General features: G+C 38.5%; 1 protein-coding gene across 1 annotated transcript; it reads left to right on the top strand.

The window, feature by feature from the left end:
• The first annotated feature begins 265 nt into the window (after nucleotides 1-265).
• Nucleotides 266-17,455, top strand: CRACR2B (calcium release activated channel regulator 2B). The gene is made up of 10 exons (XM_015811964.1): nucleotides 266-335; nucleotides 1,736-1,980; nucleotides 5,459-5,570; nucleotides 8,452-8,611; nucleotides 9,187-9,333; nucleotides 10,214-10,304; nucleotides 10,431-10,523; nucleotides 12,331-12,518; nucleotides 14,168-14,239; nucleotides 15,803-17,455. Exons 2-10 carry the CDS (start codon nucleotides 1,759-1,761, stop codon nucleotides 15,957-15,959), a joined length of 1,242 nt encoding a protein of 413 aa, XP_015667450.1. The 5' UTR covers nucleotides 266-335; nucleotides 1,736-1,758; the 3' UTR covers nucleotides 15,960-17,455.
• Nucleotides 17,456-20,161: the final 2,706 nt, after the last annotated feature.

The raw sequence follows: 20,161 nt of genomic DNA on the forward strand, positions 1-20,161 counted from the left end.
TATATTCCATCCTTCCAACACATATCTATCACTCAGGGATGATAGGTATCCAAAACTTGGTTTAATAGAGTTTGGTCAAATAAGAAGGTTCTTTCAAGAAAGCAAGTTATCAGTCATATCTGTGAAACTGATACTCTTGTTTCAGTGGGAGCATGTGTACTTGAATGAAATAGGTTTTAGTCTGATATTTATTTAGTAACTGTATCTCAGGTATGCTATGTAGTATTGATATTTCTAACTGTTTTTGTTTTACAGTGGATAAATTTTGTACAAGATTTGTAGACAAAGATACAATATACACTTCTACATCAGTAAGCCTGCAATGTAACATATATGTAAGTAGAATTTTTCCTAGCATGTTTTTTTCAAGAAGTACATCCCATGGAATTTAGTATTACTTATTCTCATCAGAATTGTAGCCTTAATCCATGCTTATGTGTTCTAAACCAGGGCTTTTCAACCAGTGGTACGGGTACCACCTGTGGTACATTGGCACCTGGCAGGTGGTACGCGACCATCCTAGAAAAGTAGTGGGGGAGGGGAGTGAGCTGAACACGGTGGCAGCACCGCACAAGCCTGAGCGAGAGATGGCTGGAGCTGAAGGACTCTCAGGGCTCAGCGGAAGCGCCAGGATCAGCGCTAGGCTCCAGCTGGAGCTCGGCACTGATCCTGAGCTTTTGCTGAGCCCAGAAGAAGTGCCAGGATCAGCTGGAATGTTGCAGCATCTCCAGGGTCTTGTGATTTACATTCAGATGCGTGGCAACTGATTCATATTTATGACGGTCACAGTGTCCCAGGGTCATGTGAAGTGACCAAAACCTGCTGCAACCACCCAGCAGATGGGGGGAATAAAAACCACACACACACACACCGCACCCCCACTGCCAATCCTCAACAGAAATGCTCACAACAATGAAAACCTCGGATAGGAGGAAGAGTGCCGCCGGGTGGGCAGGCAGGTGTCTTGCTCGGCTGTGCCTTGGGGGGCACTTTTTTCAGTGCCATTGTAACTTCAAACAGTCACTAAGCGAACTGTTGTAAGTCGAGGACTACCTGTACTTCATCACTTTTTTCCTTTTTTTTTTTTTGATCATCAAGTTTTTGACATCTTGCTAGGCGACTGGTGATACTCGGATATTGTGATATCCTAAAAGTGGTACAATGAGTGAAAAGGTTGAAGAGCCCTGTTCTAAGCATTTAATGGAAGCATGTGTACTTGAAGTTATAAGCTGCTTCCAAAAACTTAGAAATCGATTGTAGACATAGAGAGCAAAAACTGGCTTTTCTTGAATCTAAATCAGTGGTGGCATAATACAAAAGACTTTCAAAGATTAAAGGCTGGAATAGTGGCATGTCTCTTTTCTATTCAATTTTCTCCTAATGGAATGCTGTAGTGATTTCATCTTGATTACAATTGCACCTTAAGACTTGCGCCAACAATCGCATGTTCTATGCATAGAGCATAGACTATTTACTTATTCTGCAATGTTCAAGAACACTAATTTTCACTTCCTCCAAAGCATATGTGAGCTAGGTTTTGCTTCAAGATTTTGGCAGGATAACTGCATATTTAACTCACTGTTATTGTGAATAATACTTTTCTTTCCCTGTTTTTCAGTCAAATAAATGATTATTCTTAGTAGTTTCATTGCAGAACATGTTTGGAAGTCTCTCATTCAATATTTTAAGGAAATAATAATAATTAAGTTCATTCCCCCCCCAAATGCTTTATCAGTCCAGTGGAAAGGTTGCGAAGCAATGGACAGATCTGGGAAAGAACCTTCCAAAACTCTCCATCGGGAAGACAAGGAAGTAAATGGAATGACTGAAGGCGTCTCTTGCCCCCTTTCATTTCCTTCTCCCCTTCTCTGCTTGAGTGGTGAGGGAAACACGCAAGTGGAAATGCTGGAAAAAGCCCAGGAGCTCTTCCGGCTCTGTGACAAGGAGGAGAAGGGCTTCATAACAAGACTGGACATGCAGGTAAGGACCTGAAACTGGTTGGCTTCTCAAGACACAATGTGGTTTGCTTGTTTGTTGTTTGATGTATTGTGTGAATCCAACCAAAGCATATCACTTTATTTAACAGATTCTGTTCCAAATACAAAGCAGAACATTCAAGTCTGAGCTTTTGAAATCAGTATTGGAGCAAACTAACTATCAGAGCGACATCAAATATAAAACAACATAATTTAATTATTATAGGTTCAGCACAAAATGGTTTTATGTGGAAGTTTAAATGTAATACTAAAGCTGAAGTTTGCTTGGTATTGACTCATGATTGACATTAGTTTTTCCCATTTCTGTTTTTCCATATGCCCTCAAATGTATGAAAGGAATGGTGAAAACTGTCATCATTTAGCTGCCTTAGGTTCTTTTGTGTCATTGGTCGGTCAGTTTGATATTTATCTTTCCTTTTTATATGTTCTCACATTTGGAAAGAAGTTCATATCATGTCCTGTACTTTTTGGTTGCTCAGCTAATCCAGTTTAGTACTTTATTTTGTCCCAAAAGCTTGTCATCCAAGAAACTTCTTTACTTCTTCTTCTTCAGAACTGAAGAAGTTTCTTGGATGAGAAATGAAACTACTTCAAGGAAAAACAAATTCCAATTGCCTTTTGAATATGCACCTTTGGGAAAACCATGACCTGGATGACTGAGAATCTCAGTCACTTTGTGTTTTCCTTTACCCTTTCTCATAACATACAGAGATAGTTTATGTTGCCTAGTCTGGTGATGGTCTCTTGCTCATTCAATCAGCTGGTAATTGTCACAAGAAGATCCATATAGCTTTCCACTTTCTGACTGGTTCCTTTTATTGTTCACCAATGGTTTGTCTTGTTATTATTAAGCCTTACAAGGCTGTCAATATTCCAACCATCATTTTCTCATCTCTCTTGGTTCTTGACCATCAGCTTTTCAGCTTTTCTCCAACATTGGTGTGTTCAGTGTATTTCAAACTTTTTATTCATTGTTCCATTCAAAAATGCTGAACATAACCATCTGCCATAGTCACTATCTGCCATAGTATTAATTGGCTAACCTATATTTACAATAAAAAATTTGTGACTTAATATATGACATGAATCAATTATAATTTAATTTATGTTATGATTATATAAGCTTGTGGGTTACTATCATGGGTAAATCTTGTATCATTTTCCACATTAGCTCTTACTTCCCATGCAAGCTGAATTTGTCCTAAACAATTTTTTTAAAATAAGAAAAAGTCCTTAAACAAATACAACACAGACAAAGACTATGCTTCATTTCATTAAAAACACAGAGCAGTAGTTTGTATACATAAGAATAAATGGACACATATTTAAAAGATGGTAATATAAAAAACAATATAAAATTTCAATTCCCAGCATACTATGCTATGAACAATTTTTGAGTAAGGTAATTTCAGTGAGAAACTACAACTTGAAAGCGTCAAAGTGCAAAACATCAGGACATTCAATTAATAAATTAGAATGCCTTAAAATAATATGACTAGTGACAATGTTAAGCCAGATTTATTTAGCCATAGTTTCTTGAGCTATTTTGGATTGTTTTGCATATAACAACTAAGACATGTTGGGCAGGTTTATAGCTCCTATTAAAAATAAAAAATAAACAGCACATTGTGGCTTAATCTGAAATGTCAACCAGACATTTATATGTTAATTAGCTTATATGACGGCAGAATGTTTGTTTATCAAGAGTTATTAATGAGCATTTTTAATAAAAGGACTGTCGCAGCTTATATGTTCAGCATTTAATTTTTCTGCTCATCGTCCCATCCAAGTTTATGTATACACTTATAATACATGAATTCAAGTCATGAAATGTGCAACAAATTACCATATAGCCTATCTTTGGAGGCAGATCTGAATGTATGTACGTTCAAGAAAGGATAAAAAATGTTCTATTGCAACGAATCTTCCACAACTCAACTTGTGATATCCCACAATTAATGTGAAAAAAGTTCCTGGTACTAAGTTATTTATTAAAAAGTAATGAATATGATCATTCTGTATACAATAGCAAACTTTGAAAATATACAGGTAATCCCCAAGTTACAACTCTTTCTATTAATGATGGTCTGGAATGACAATGGCCGCTGAAAAGGGTGCTTTACAAGCCATAAAGGAACTTTTGGCTATGGCAAAATGTTGCATCACCACCCCTGCGGTCATATGATCGTGACCTGGGTGCTTGACAACCTATTCACATTTGCAGTCTTCTTTGCTGATTTCCTCAGAAACATCAATGGGAAAGCTGCTGCCCCCTATTGAGAGGATTCGCCCCTCATCTCTGGGAGCTGGTTGAAAGAGTTGCTTCCCCGGGGGAGCTGAAATCCTTTGGCAGGATGCAGAAATGGAACTGAAATCCTGAAGATTTCGGATTTGTTCCTGCATCCTACCGAAGGAGTTCCTTTCCCTGCATGGAGAAGAGCTGAACTTCTTTGGTGGAGTGCAGAAATGAAGCTGAAATCCTGAAAACTTTGGCTTTGCTCCTGCACCCTGCCAAAGGGTTTCACTTGTTCTTGATAGTACTTTGAGGATTAGAAGAAAGCAAGGGAAAATTCATATTTTATAGAGTAATATAGACTTTGAGTGTCATCTACTACAGTTAACTTTTTATAAGAGAATCTAAACAGAATTTAAAATAAAAAAAATACTATTTTACCACTAGGCAGCAAAATTCTTCACACAGATTCTTCAAGGATAGGCACAGATATTGTGTCTAATTCACACCTGCACCTGCATCTACTAAGGAATTCACCCCAAAGGCGAGGAAGTCTTCAGCATAAATCCAAAAGAAAGTACAAGTGTTTTGATGCCTTTTATAAGCAGAAATGCAACTTTGGCTTCAGTGGCCATCTTTCTGTGTCTTTCTGTGCTATGAAGAAATAAAACCCGTGAAGGCTATTGAAGGGATATCCTGTAAAGCTGAAAAAAGCTTATCCTGTCCCTTAATTTGCATATATTTGCATAATTTGCAGACTGCTTTTAAAGGCACAGAAGAAATACCAGTTGAACGGTGGTGGCTATGAATTGCAGCCAAGATGAACAGAATGTGCACTTAGAGAATACCCAGTTTCTCTCCTGGCAAAGTAGAATGTTCATTGTTTATATATGATGCATGCCAATTTTTCCATGAGTTGCATATGGGTGAGGTTATTCAGGACTTCATTCTTTGGTTTATCATAGTAAATGCTAATTACAGGAACAGACTATGGTGGTTAAGACCACCTTAACCAGAAATTCTACCCATTAATATGCGTTTAGAGCAGAAAATGCAAGTGTGCAAATGGTCAGATAAAATTCTTTCATCTGTCCTTGCACAAATACTTGGCAAGCTTAGTTCAGTGGAGGCAATTGGGGAAATGAAGTGAGAATAATATTTTCTATTTGTTCTGCTAATTATAGATCTAAATCCTGAATCTGATCTTCCTTTTTCTTCTTTTCCACAGCGATTACAAAGTGAGCTACCATTCACTACTGAACAGCTGGAGGCTGTTTTTGACAGTCTGGTGCAAGACAATAATGGTTACCTCACCCCAGTAGAATTCAGTGTAGGCCTAGGTAAGAGAAGAAGAAGGAGAGTTTGGAAGGTGATGATGAGTAAATGTGGAACAACGAGGGCTGCTCCTGTTGAAGGCAAACAGTAGACAGGAAATCCATATTTCTCTTCTCAGACAGCTGAGAGCTGAGAATGGAACCATACTGAGAATTGAGTCTACTGTAGCAGGCAAGCCAGTGATATATACGGTATATGGAGAACAGAAAATGTAGTTCTACTCAGAAGCAAAGAGGAATGGGTAGACGAGGAGTAGATCCAAGCTGGTGAACTATTTATCTTTGCCATTTTATTTGTTTAGCTTGTTTAGCAAAACAAACACTGCTCACAAATGTTGGTGTACCTTCAGGAATTGTTTTGCCCCATGTCTATTCCACAGAGTGGTGAACATCTGGAAGCCACACCAAACTTCATGTTTGCAGAACAGAGTATGGAATGTACTTCCTCTTAATGTTGGGATGAGGTTTCCTTGTAACAACCTGCTGTCCTATTAAGAAGTCTTCCAACACTTCTCATTTACTGCTAAAATACCCAGCAAGCATGAAGCCCCCATGCAGGCAAAGTAGATACTGTAAAAAAAGATCTATTTGGTAGGAGCTGGCTCTGAAGGAGGGGAGGTTACTAAAATACCCTTGTGCCAATTATAAGAAGCCAAGTTCCTCTGTTTAAGAAAACAACAAGTCAACAGTTCTAAGACTCTGATATGAAGAGGGCTGATCAAATAGATCAGACCTAGGGAATTGGGTAGGAAAGCAATGAGAGATTCTGATTTGATAAATTAGAGTAGAGACACGATACAGTATACTTTGTCCAAAGTGTAAATATCTTGGAGTTCCAAGAGTAGACAGTTCAGGTCACATTTAGGAGGCAGTAATCACATTATAGAATATTGGTAGTTCTGGTCTAATCCCAGAATAGTTAATTGTTGACTCCCTATCAAGGAATCAGAACCAATGTATTAAAAAACTGTCAGCTGCAAGCAGCCAGAGCCACTTGAAGATAGCTAAAGGAAGTAACTTTATTGGTTTCTACCTAAATTACAAGAATCTCCCCAGACTGCTCACCTTCCCTTGGGAATAACCGCATACGGTTTCATGGATCTTGGGTGTGGAAGGTTTATGCTTTTTGCAATTGTGCAAGGATTTTAAGCTAAGCCCACGCTTGACACCCCGCCTTCTAACCTAGCTGGCAGATTCCCAAGAAAAACTCTGAAATCGATTGTTTGCCAAGCCAATCATAAGTGGAATGCCACAGTCAGCCTACACAAATCAGACAAATCACACTAATTAAAATACTGGGGCAGGGGGGGGGAATGTGGCAGAGGGAAGGCATCGCTGTGCTCTGTCAAGCAAGGCCATTCAAAGGGAGAGAAGTGATGGAAAAAAGCAATACACTCTCCCTGGTAGCAACTTCCATGTTTTGGCACTAGTTCACATATAACAGTTATTATGGTATATATAACACTATGCTATAATAACTGTACATTTGCCCTAGCATGATGTGCAAATCAGGTTAGCGTTATGTTATTTCACAAACTGTAGTATTAAAAACTTTGACTTATTAATATGTGTAAGAATATATGTAAGTCCAAATGCCTTCTGTAAAATCCAGAATTCAACCATAGCCTGTGTTAGGGCTGCCAGGGTTTAGTCCTGGAAACAACAAACATAATACAGGTAGTCCTTGAGTTAACAACTGTAATGGAGCCTGCCCATTACAGATGTAACTTGTTGCAGTCCTTAAGTGAGATGCCCACACGATCGCCTCGCTCAGTGACCGTTGTCTCTGTCCTCCCAGGTGCAGTTGCAACGGGTTGTTAAATGAATAGAGCAAAAGAGCTGCCTGCTGAAGGAGGACAGATAGCTCCCCTCTGTACACAGAACTGGCTGGCTGGGTGATCTGAGCATCCTTGCTCTGTCCCAGTGTGGTGGCTCCCCTCCCCACCGTGCACTAGAAAATTAGAAAATCTTTCTCTGTGTGTGTGTGGGAGGGGAAAGGCAGCACACTGCACAGAGAAGTGAGACTGTCCCAACTTTGTTTTTCCATACAACACGTCTCTGCACTACCCAAAAGCCTTCCCTCTAACTGGGCTGGGGAGGGGAAGTGGTGCACTGTTTAGAGAAACAAAATGGTTTGTGACCTCATCCAGCTTTCCTGTTGACTTTCTCAGGAAACTGGCAGGGAAGATTGCAAATGGTGATCGCACGAGGTTGCTAAGAGCCCAGATTGCAGTCACATGACTGTAGGGGCTCCGTAATGGCCGCGACTGTGGACACCAGTGGTAAGTCCCTTCGTTCAGCACTATCTTAATTTCAAATAGTTGCTGAATGAACGGCCACTTTTATGGAATAGCAGAGAATACTTTTAAGACCGCGAAGCTGCCCTCCAAGTATGATTGACTATAGTTTCAGAATTTGCAGCCAGCACGGTGAAAAGTCTTGATGGCTAGGGAGTCTGAGGTTTATACTCAAACATACTTATGAGTACTAAGTGAGTGAAGGGTGATAAGCAAAATTACCTTTCCTTGCCACAGAGTAGCCACAGTTCACTGCATAAATTATATGGGTGGGCTAAGGATGGCTAGTCCTATTGTTCTTATGACAACTGGTGTAGCTAATGTGATTCAGAAAGGCACTTCCTAAGTTAAAATGGGGTTATGGATTTGCTGTTTCATGAAGGGTCCCTAATTTTGCTTCCCCAATTAGTTATGTAGGTTCTGATTTTGCAGACTGGGATTTTGTCCCTAAGTTGGTAACTTCGGTGGGTTTCCAATCAATATTGTACTTCTCTCTCTTTACAAACTAGCCCAGATCAAGAGAAACCCAAAGCAAATTTCTTTTTTGTGGGCTGTAAAGTGATCGTGTGTTCTTTCATTTGTTTTCACAGGGAAGTTCATAGGAAATGAGCCACACCAGAACTCTGAAAATGCCGGTCACGAGGAGACCTTTGAGTCTAGCTGGTCGGAGGAATTGGACCAGACAGATGAAGGGGAAAAACAGTTTTGCTCTGTGCTGGAGCAGCTTGAAGCCTCCCAAGTCTTTGAAGAGTAAGCTGGGCTCTCCCATCTGTTTTTTTTCCATTAGAGTACGATTATGATAGTTGTTCCATTCAACAGCCTTATGTTCAAAAAAGGTTGCCTTGAATTTCGTTTGGCAGACTCTTTGCAATATAATTATTGAGCTATAACTATTGCCTCTCCAGATGATGCTGAATTACAGCTCCTGGTATCTCTTACCAGTGGTCACATTGACTAGAAACTCTGAGAGCTATAATAAATCTGGTGCGCCATGGATTTCTTATACCCATGGGAGAATGTTGCTAACTGTTCTCATAGTAACTCCTAAATGCCAGGAGTTACTATGAGAAGAGTTGCTAGGCCACTGACTACGTTAGTGAAGGAAGAATAGTAAAACTGAGAAAATTTGGGTTGGTAATGAAATAAGAGTCAACCAAGGGGGAAAATGTGCAAACCTATGTCCAGAAAAAAGCTCAGATTTTAAGATTTATGTCTTTCCTCTTGTGGCCTGCTTGTTCTTATCATAAGGAAGTGTGGGTAGGAGTAGAATTTAAAGTAGTGTCTTTAAAAGCATTTTGCTAGAATCTCCACTGTCTTTATTCCAGTCAGGGTGAAATTCAAGAGCTTTGGATTCGAATCCAAAAAGAAGCACCAGAACTCCTAGCCAATTTTGAAGAGTTTCTTTTCCATATTTCCTCATACATCAAGGATCTGCACCATGAGAAGGAATCCATGGAACTGGTATTAAAACGGTAAGCAGTTCCCAGAATGTCTTAATGCCTCTTTTATTAAGATGAAGGCTGGGGCATTGGCTTCCCTTGGGCCATCAACAGGGACTAGCAAAATGTGGGAATCTAGAGGAAAGATTATGTTGTGCAAGTATAATAGTGCTTAAAGTTTTAATTAGAAGGCATCCTTTCTGCTAAATATTGTTGATAATAAAATATTCATGCGCAGCATGGAGGCATAGTTGATGTAAAATATGGGGTTTAACAATGATGCCAAGATTAGCCAACTGTTTGTGAATAAAACAAAATAGATAAAATGTCAGTAATTTAAATCAAACAGTCATTGTGTCAATTTATTATAAAACGCTAATTAATCTAATTTTTTTATTTTATAGTCATTTGGCACTCTTTGCTCTTTTACAACAATGAGTCTTACTGGAATAATTTTTCTAAGGCCTAGCTAAAGCTGCTAAAGATTGCAGCTAGGATTGTAAAACTTACAGCAAACATTCATTGTCCAGAAACAACACATCAAGTCTATTATTAAGAATTCTGAGTTTTTCTTTTTTTAGGAATTTTTCTTTTTACGGGCAGCAACTATTTAAACATTCTGATGTTTTGTAGTGCTGTGAGAGTTCCATAACTTAGTAAGTGAAAAACAATAGGCTGTATCATGTGTGGTGAAGTGAAATGTGTTTATTTTGCTTTAAAGAACAGATTTCTTCCCTTCTCTTACTTTGTTTTCATTTTTGTTTATTTTACATACTGATGTTTTTCAGACCTGGCAACTTTAATATGTGTGAATTTCTGCTGCCAGATTTCTCCAGCCAGCATTTTTGCCAAGTTTGAAAAACACCGGTATACACTTTTTCCACATCTCCTTCTTCCTGTTCTATTCTTTTAGAAGAGAGACCGACCATGAAAGAGAAATCAGGTGTCTCTATGAGGAAATGGAACAACAAATTAAAGCTGAAAGGGAGCGGCTGTTCCAGCAGGTAAACTCCTGAGCTGTACACAATCCTAATCCTTGATTACTCCTATGATGCTTGGCAAGTGCTGGGGATGATTTTATGGAGGAAGAAAGATAAAATGAAACCTGTTCCTCTGCCTTTTTTTTGCAGGAGTCAACAAGGCTTGAAAAAAACAACATGTTTCAGAAAAAGTTGCAGAACAAAGAGCAAGAATTTGATAAAATTCTTTACCGGCAGAAAAAGGTGACCGAGGCCTGCTTCTCATCCTTTCTGAATTACAGCCAAAGTTATCATTCAGTAAAGGGGTAACAATCTTTACTATAAACTATTCTTGCCCAGTCTAGTGCTCCCTAAATATACTGGAGTAGAATTTCCAGAATCCTTTGCTAAATGTTGGGAGGATGTGGAATAGTAATACTGGAGGAATAAATATGATAGGCTTTGAAAGGATCTTGTTTGCAAAGCCAGTATGGATGGATGGATGGAATCATTTCTATCTGAATACCTTTCTGATGACTGTCATGGATAATATCAGATCTAAAGTGGACAAAGCCACGTTCTATTTAAGGAAAGATACAAGTTTAAACTGCCCATTTGAAGAGGGATGTAGCCTAGCCTGCCACTTCTGTAAAGAAATGTATATCTTATGATGTGGCGAGCAAAATAATTTTCACAGAGATTCCTTGTATTTGGGGTGGATGTGTCTATGATTACGTCTAACTATACCGGTTTGGTTTAAGTAACAGCTGCCTGATTGAGAGCCAATTGCGTAATATTGATATAACAAACTTCATAAAATTCCTGACGTAGGAATCTATGACTGTAGGCCAAGTTTCTTCTGGAATCTTATCTTAATCTGCAAGGCCTGCCACAACTGCCTTTGAATAGTATCTGCTATCTTCCTTTAACTTCCAGGCCCAGGGCTTTGGCAGGATTTCAGCTCCATTCATATTTCACTCTGGTCTGGTACACTAATCACCACCAAAGTAAGAAGGGCCACTGTTTATTTTATTTTATTTTTTTTTAAATTTTTTATTGACAAAACAATTAAAACAAAAAGGGACATGACATGACGTTCCAGTATACATAATCCTAGTAATTCGTTCCTTATCATATTTAAAGTTCTAAATATACATCTCTCTACATATTAACACATAATTTTATATACCACAAATTTAAACTTTAACTCAAAACCCGACCAGTTCTTCTTGACTCATACCATGTTTATTCATGTCACAATTGCATGGTTATTATTCTTGGAGGAACACAATTGAGAATTTGAAAATGGAGTTTGGATAATTATTCTATCCATATTAGAAGAATAGAATAGAATAGAATAGAATAGAATAGAATAGAATAGAATAGAATAGAATAGAATAGAATAGAATAGAATAGAATAGAAGCTTGAAGGGACCTTGGAGGTCTTCTAGTCAAGCTAGAAGTATAGAACCTATACTATTTCAGACAAGTGACTGTCTAGCCTCTTGCTAAAAACCTCCAGTGATGGAGCGCCCACGATTTCTGAAGGCAAGCTGTTCCACTGGTTAACTGTCCTTACTGTTGGGAAGTTTCTCCTTAATTCCAGGTTGCTTCTCTCTTTGGTCAGTTTCTAACCATTGTTTCTTGTCCTGCCCTCTGGTGCTTTGGAGAATAGTTTGACACCCTTTTCTTTGTGGCAGCCCCTCAAATACTGGAATACTGCTATCATGTTGCCCCTGTTTCTTCTTTTCTTTAGACTAGCCAAACCTAAGTCCTGCAGCCATTCTTCATATGTTTTAGTCTCCAGGCCTCTGATCATTTTAGTTGCTCTTCTCTGAACTTTTTCCAAGGTTTCAACATCTTTTTTGTAGTATGGTGACCAAAATTGGTTGTAGTATTGTTATATGAAATTTAAATTAATTTTAAAAAATCTAATTTAAATTAAAAAAACATACTCTTAGGATAAAACCATAACAATATTAGATATTGTTCTTATTGCAGTCCTAGATTTCATTCAGAGTTCTTGGTTCTCCAACTATATTTATTTTGTTTTATCAATGTCTATATTTAGTTGGAACATCAGTTACAATGCCAGCACTCTGAGCAGCTAGAAATGCGTATACAAAATGAGAGATTACAAATTCTGAGTGAAAATCTCCTGGATCAGCTGGAGAGGACCAAATGGGAACTGGAAGTAGCCCAAAGTCAGTTGCAAGCATTGCAGAAAGAAGCCCAGGTAGAACAGGAACAGAAGAACAGGTATGACCAGGTGCCACAGCAGATGTAGAATGGTATCACCTAGTTAGAATGGAAATATTAGAAAAGCAATGCTATTGTGTGTGGCTGCTGCACATTGATAACTCTTTAAGGATGAATATCTTCTGCTATTTCGTTTTCCCTACTCAGCTGCAATCTTTATAAATCTCAAGTACACAGAAGGCATAAATACCTTTCCTTTCCCTGAGATAAACTAGTAATGGAAGTCTTTTTCCATTTACGTTTTCTAGAAGCTTCATGAGGGAATTAGCTTGGGTAACAAACACCTCGGCATTTAAATATAAAGCCTTCTTTTGTCAAAACCTACAGGGCATGACAATCCTGGAACAAAACAAGTATTATCATTATCTCCACGGAAATCTTTAATGTTTAGAAAAATATATCATTTGAGAATCATTGTTGCCAGTCAAGTAGCCGGTTACTGTACGTTATGAAGTGGTAAATAATCTATTTGTTAGTACTTAATTGATCAAAACTGCTTTCCAAGGTAAATAGAGCTAAGAGAATGGCCCTGTTCTCTCTGCAACAATTTTTTGCAGTTTTCTCTGATGCGGTCTGCTTCAAACACACGGAGCCTTAAATCCCAAATGCCTATGTTGTCAGGGATTATTGGAGTTGAACTAGAAACGTATTTGAAGGGTCAAAGTTGGTGATTGTTGAGAAACAATAACTACTCAGTATCCATAAACACAATGCTTTAGATAAGATGGCTGTTTCAAAAATAAAACTACCTAAAAAGCTGCTTTGGGGTGCTCAGATAAACATATACAGATAATCCATAAACTTACAACCACAATCGGGAACAGAATTTCACTGCTAAACAAGTTTGTTGTTAAGAAAGTAGTGCCCAATTTTATGACCTTTTTTTTGCTATAGTTGTTAAGCAAATTACTGCAGTCATTAAGTGAATCATATGGCTGTTAACCAAATCTGGCTTCCTTCATTGACTTTGCTTGTCGGTAGTCAGCTGGGAAGTCACAAATGATGGTCATATGTCTGTGGGATGCTGCGCTGGTCATAAGTGTGAGGACCAGTCGTAAATCACTTTTTTCAGGGCCTTTGTAATGTCAAACACTTGCTAAATGAATATTGTATGTGGAGGACTCCCAGTATGTCACTTAACTTATATCCTTAGGGCCAAATTATACCTTGTGCATACATGCAAGCACTGGAGGGGAAAAGGTGGGGGTTAGAAGGATACATGAATGTTGACCTTTGCTGCATTTCGGAAAAAAAGGCAACTAGGTAAATAGCTTTGGCTATAACTCTGTGATAAGAATAGGCTATTAACAAATAGTCCGGGTTCATATCATGTGCTTAGCCATTGTTTGTTTTAATCATGTTCAGCAAACCAAAATGGGTGGGTTTGCACTTCATATTAAATCATAAATTACAGCTGACAAATTACCATGATAGAATTAAGCCAAAAACACACAAGCAACATTATGCCATTGTGCAGCATGTGAACAAGTAGGGAGACTTAGTGTTAATTAACTTAGAGTAGGTCATCCTCCATATACAGTTACTGGCAGCAGGTGTAGGACTGCTCAGTTTTAGCCAATATTAATGTTTGCAAAAGAATAAAATACAGGTTTGCGTATATGAAATCCTTTTTTGTTCTTCTATCCCAGAGATATATTTCAAGCTTCTAAGAATATGCAGAAAGAAAAACAAAGCCTCTTGCGTCAATTGGAGCTCCTCAGGTAGGAAAGGGATCTGAAAAAAAGTGTTTGGAAGAGTGAGTGTCTGTCCAGTTCCTTGGAAAATACTCGAATAAAGCAGCTACAGAAAGTGGATCTCTTTAGGGCAGCCATCTCCAACCTTCTGGCTTTGCGGACAGGTGGGGGAGGGGAGAGAGGGAATGGTTCCGTGCCAGCTGCGGGCGCGCGTGCATGCACGCACGGCTCCTGCACCCGCCACTCGCACAAATGGAGCTGCAAGTGTGCAAGTGGAGCTACGCATGCATGCATGCTCATCCACTGTTTCTGCAGCCTGGTTCTGAACGGGTCACAGCCCAGCAGTGGGCTGCAGTCCAGGGATTGGGGCCCCCTGCTTTAGGGAACCCCTAGGTATGTTACATGATGGTAGAAGATTAAAAGAAAAAATTAAAAAGAAGAAGGGAAATGGACTTTTGCTATTGGAAGGTTGTGACTGAATTATGGGGGGGGGGGGGGGAAGGAAAGCGTCTCTTCCTCTACCTGGGATTAATTCTCCCCAAATGCCTGTGATATCCCAGTCTTTATATTTGGAGATACAATTCCATGGAAAGGAACAATATGTATTTAACACACAGTTAAGAGAAAACAGTTCTTTAAAAGTGTTGAGAGGCCTACAGTGGAATTAGCTGTTAGAGTTATTGGCCTCCTTTACAGATAACAATTACTCAAGATTTATTTTGATCATGCTGTACAGAAGAAACAGAATGATGTCATGCAGACAAACAAATTAATCTTGAGTTGCGTGACTAGTTTTTTTTCCCTTCCTTTTACAGTGGCGTGCCCAAAATAAGCTATTTTGTATTCAGAATAATAACACAATGTGTTAGATTGTACTAATAATTTGTATAGTTAAATATTTGGATGGCCAAGAGTTAACTATGATGTAATATTTGTTGGATCATTGCCAAAATGGAAAAATGGAACTCAGAAACTTTTTGATTAGTTGACATTGGGTCGATTCCACATGATGGCTACATGACATAAACAACTGGTCTCCAAAATAAATGAAATGCAATCCAGGTGCCAAAGAAATGATTGAACTAGCATTTGTGATTGTACAAAGAATAGTTTCTTACCTTCCTTGTCCTCTCTGTCTGCTGAGGCTGTATTCATACAACTTATAGTTCAGTGCATTATGCAAATCCAGAACATTTGATTAATCACACAAATCCTTGATAAGTAAACCATAGGTGAGCAGGTGAGGCAAACTCAGTTTAAGAGTTGTTAATGACTATCAATGGTTATGAAATCTACAATCTGGTACCTTTAAAATGTGACCAGAAATTACAGGTGCTGTAGTATATCATACCAGTAGGTAAGTCAGGTCATTTCTGCACTAGTGATCGCAGCCACTCGGACCTGTGCAACCATCATTTTGCCAAAGTAACAGTAAGCTGAACAGGGCTTATATGACTTCAGCAATGACTAGGTGATGCTATGACCATAAGTCACTAGCATGAAAATTATTTAAGTTTGGATGTAGGAAAAGGGCAAATGTGAACACTGTAGCCATAACACGTGCATTTGTCTGGCTTGCCTCTGGAGCAGGGAGATGAACAAAAATCTGCGAGATGAGAGAGACACAGTTGAAGCTAAGAAGACGGTCGGTCTGAAAAAGAACATTTTAATCCCCAGCCACCCCTACTTTGCCTACTGTTGCTGCTGCCATCACTTGGGGACATTTCATTTACCTGAGGGATGCTAACAAAAACAGAGTTGAATTATTCTTTTGTAAGGATGTTTCTTTCCTAAGTCTAAATGGAGCAAGGACTGCATTTTTGCCAACCCCAGTCATCGCAAAAGATCGGCACAGCTTGCGTATTTATGATTGTACAGGAAAGGCTCTCTAACCAGATGTTCTTTGGACTGGAAAGGATGGACAAATGTATGCACTTTTTGAGCTCTTTGCACTAAAGGTAAAATACAGGGGACACATTAGCTGAATCTATGGAAAACTAAATTTTCCTCATGGAGTTCAAAGAAAAAGTCTTCTCTTTCCCTCTATTTGTTACTGTTTCTAACAACTTGGGATTTTTTTTTACCTGCAAGCCCCTTGTCTTATTCTACAACAGACAGCACTTTGAACCAGCTTTTTTGCCATATTTATTCATGACCAGACTTTTCACGTTTTTCACAGTTGTGTAGTTTTATTAAAGCTTGAAGGCTTTCTGCATGACCCTTTCTGTTCCTTACCTAGAGGTCTGCTCCCATAAAGGAACTACCCCCCCTTTTATTTTTCTATAATGGTGTGTGTGTGTATAGGCACACAGATATGCATATACACTTGTATAGCTTTGTCTCAGGGGAATGAGCTGTATATATTCATCTCATGAAATATATTCCCAGTAGATTCCACTGTACAAGTATAGCCCAAATATGAGGTATAAATGGAGCAGGAGCCAAAGAAGATTCATGTGCTTCCAATGTAGGATATTCTTGCCTTTTCCTAAATGAAGGCATGAATGAATAATGAAGAAGAGAAAAAAGGTGATTAACATCTCTGGTCAGTTTTGTTGGGCAATGATAAACAGTACTTTGAATTTTTTTTTTAAAAAAAAAAACCTTGAATGGAGATTAATTGAAGCTGCTAAGTAAAATTTTGTACAGAGCAAGAGAGGGATCACAGTGTAATGGTTTATTTTACATATCTAGATTAATGTGTGTTTTTTGAGTGAATATTTCACTATTTATCTCTATGATTAATTGGTCTGTGGAAGTATCTCCAGGTGAATAATTGATGAGAATACCTATTACCATTCCATTGTAAATAGTGAAAAGTATCTCTTCTGTTTTGGTAATATTTTCATATAATTATAATTACCTAGGGAAATAACTATTGCACATTGTTCCCCAAATCCTGTGATTTATTAAACTGGAGCATGTACAGATACAAAGGATTAATAAAATCATGTAAATAGAAGTTTTAGTAAATGAAGCTAAATATGAATATAAAATAAACAATGTGCGGTCTTATTTTGACACACTGCATCTTTGCATGTGATCAAGTTGTAAAAGGTTCTGCTGGAAAGATCCAGAGAGGATGATAATCAATACTAACTCTTGAAGGTATTTGGCAGCCATAGTGTTCCTCATCTCTTACTCCTAGTCCTCCAATGTGAATCCAGAGGCTGTATTTCTTTTTGTTGTTTATTCCTGCTGTGTGTGTCCAAGTCACATAAAATAAAGACCTATTTTCAAGAAGTAGTATGTTCTATCCACCTCTTTAGCGCTATGGTACGGATAGGCCTCAGGTTATGATGGGACTGGGATTACTATTACTAAGCAATGTAGTCATAAAGTACAATGTCACATGACCAAATTGTTTAGCGATGGCAATCTGGGAAGTCCCAGTTGCTGTTGTAACTTCAGGGTACATTTGTTAAGTTGTAAGAAGTGAGAGTCCCAGGGAGTAGGGAGCATGGTGGGGCCACAGAAGGCTGGTGGAGGCCTTGGTTGGGTTGGGAGAGGTGATGGGAGGAGGATTGTCTGAAGCCACGGGAGACCTAGAGTGCTGCAGGCAGGTCCCTGGGATGTTGTCCTCTGTAGTTGGTTCTTTGGAAGAAAAAGCAGTGGCAGCATTGACTTTGCTTGTGGGAAGCTGGCAGGGAAAGTCACAAATGGTGATAATGTGACATGGATTGCTGTGACGTAATCACAAACTGGACATTCAAGCACTCAAATCATATCACATGACTGAAGGGATGCTGCAAAGTCTGGAACTTTGAGGATCAGTCATAAGTCCATTTTTTCAGCACCACCATAACTCTGAATGGTCACTGAGTTAATTTATTTCCCCCCAAGTTCTAGGCATTTGACAAAGTTGCTTGAATTTGCTAGGCAAGTCCAGTCAATTTGACTGAGCATGGATTTGTTCTATTATCTGTGAAATGTTTGATCCTCTGATTTCTGAGAATGGCCTAAATGGTCCTTTATAATTCTAGTGTTTTATGTAGTGGCTACTTGATATAAAACAGCTAAAAGACTTATAGAACTGCTGATGTTGATCTGAGTTAGATAAAAGAGCACAGAGAGTGATTTCGCTGAAATGAACATCTTAAATAATATCTATTTCATTTTATTGCCATCATGGTGATAGGATTGTGTGCTTTCTACCACAGTCCTAGAGAGGTGGAGGGAAAACATTTTTGTAATAAATATCTTACCTGAACTGAATATGTTATTAAGAGATGCAATTTCACATACAAACATACATACTCCACCTACATGATGTACCAGAAGTCAGGCCTGATAAACAATTTATTACATAAATTACATTAAATGTTTGAATTGGTTGCCATTTTCTTCTAAACCCTTATTTGTTTGGTACATGACCTTTGAACTAAGTACAGTATAGTAACATTTCTCTAAAAATATTATTTAACCAAATGATTAAAATCTGTTCTTTACTACTATAGGGCCTGATACATACTATATAATGAGTTAAAAGAGGCATGTGTTTTATAGTGTTATATAAATTTAAACATGTTGATATTTGATAGTAAAATATGCTATTTTAGCCTTCCTTAACCTGGTTGTCTCCAGAAATGCTGCAATGCAACTTCTTTAAAATTATATGGTCAAGGAAAGATTGCCTTAAAATATAAATTATACCAGACTATGATGCTAATTTAAAAGATCAGAAATCAAGATGACTAGGCTAGCATAAGCATGCTAAGTGTCTGCCTTAGACCAGATACAGTGTGATCTATTTACTTTTACTTAGAAATAACCCAATTATGTTAAGTGAGGCCTAGATCAAAATACAAAGCATTGCAACCATAAAGAATGCAGTGAAAGTAGTCTTTTGCATATAATATCTCATTTCAGTATGTCTACATGGTGTCAATCACACAAGTTTTGCATGGCATCTAGATAAACTGTTTATTTGGCCATTAGAGATTTATGTATGCTGTAATGAGATATTGCTGGTTATTTTGTAGCAGATATTTAAAGAAATTGCACCCTTTTGGAGAAAAGGGCCATTTTCTCACTGGTTTGTAATAATTCAGAGAATTATATCATAATTCTTTGCTATTTGGAACTTTTACCTATTTACCCCAAAAGTAGCATGAAAGGAAAAGTCCAGCAGGATTTGAACTGGATTCTACAAATTAGACATCATTGCCTCTTTGACATTCTCCTGACTTTATTCCCAGGCTGCTATGTCTCTTGGCCTCCCTGGGCTGCATGACTGCCTCCTGGGAGCAGATAACATTTTTGGAGCAGACACAATTTATTATGACCACTCTGAAAATGGCATCCGCTTCTGGGACAAAGTCAGATGGCCTAAGGATGGGGTAGTGTGCTCTGTTTCCTTAACACAGTCTCCTGGAGATTGTGAAGTTCTGGAGAACTTCTAAAGGTAAGGGTGCAATCAGTTACTGGGGGGGGGGGGAGGAGGAGTGTGTGGGAACCATTGGGGTGAGAAACAGATCCAAGGCCTTCAGGGACCAGGCGGGAGGGAAGCAGGCCCAAAGCCTCTGATGATGCTGAGGAGTGGGATGGGGGAAGATAGGAAGGGCAGTACATTGCAACGTACCTGGGATCAGTCGAAAGGGTGAAGAATCTCAGGGCTGCTGGAGTGACCATAACTTCAAAATCAGGTCATAATTAGCTCAGTTGTAACTTTGAACTATTAGAACATGACTTATTATATAGTATTAGAATGTTTTATTTGAGCAGTTACACTTTTATTAAGGCTCAGACACCATGTCTCCTTTTATTTTACTTTTAAGATTTGTAAGGCTTCTCACATTTCATTGTTCACAAACCTTTAAAGTAGTTTATCCAGTGGATTGAGATAAGATATACATTCTAAGGAAAGATAAGGTGTACAGTATATTCCAAGGATAGTTTCTCCTTGGAGATGAAAAAACCTTTAGAAGCCCTGGCAAGAAAAGAAGTTCC

Source organism: Protobothrops mucrosquamatus, unplaced genomic scaffold (genome assembly GCF_001527695.2).
Source record: "Protobothrops mucrosquamatus isolate PMUCROS unplaced genomic scaffold, P.Mucros_1.0 scaffold_56, whole genome shotgun sequence".
NCBI lineage: Eukaryota > Metazoa > Chordata > Lepidosauria > Squamata > Viperidae > Protobothrops > Protobothrops mucrosquamatus.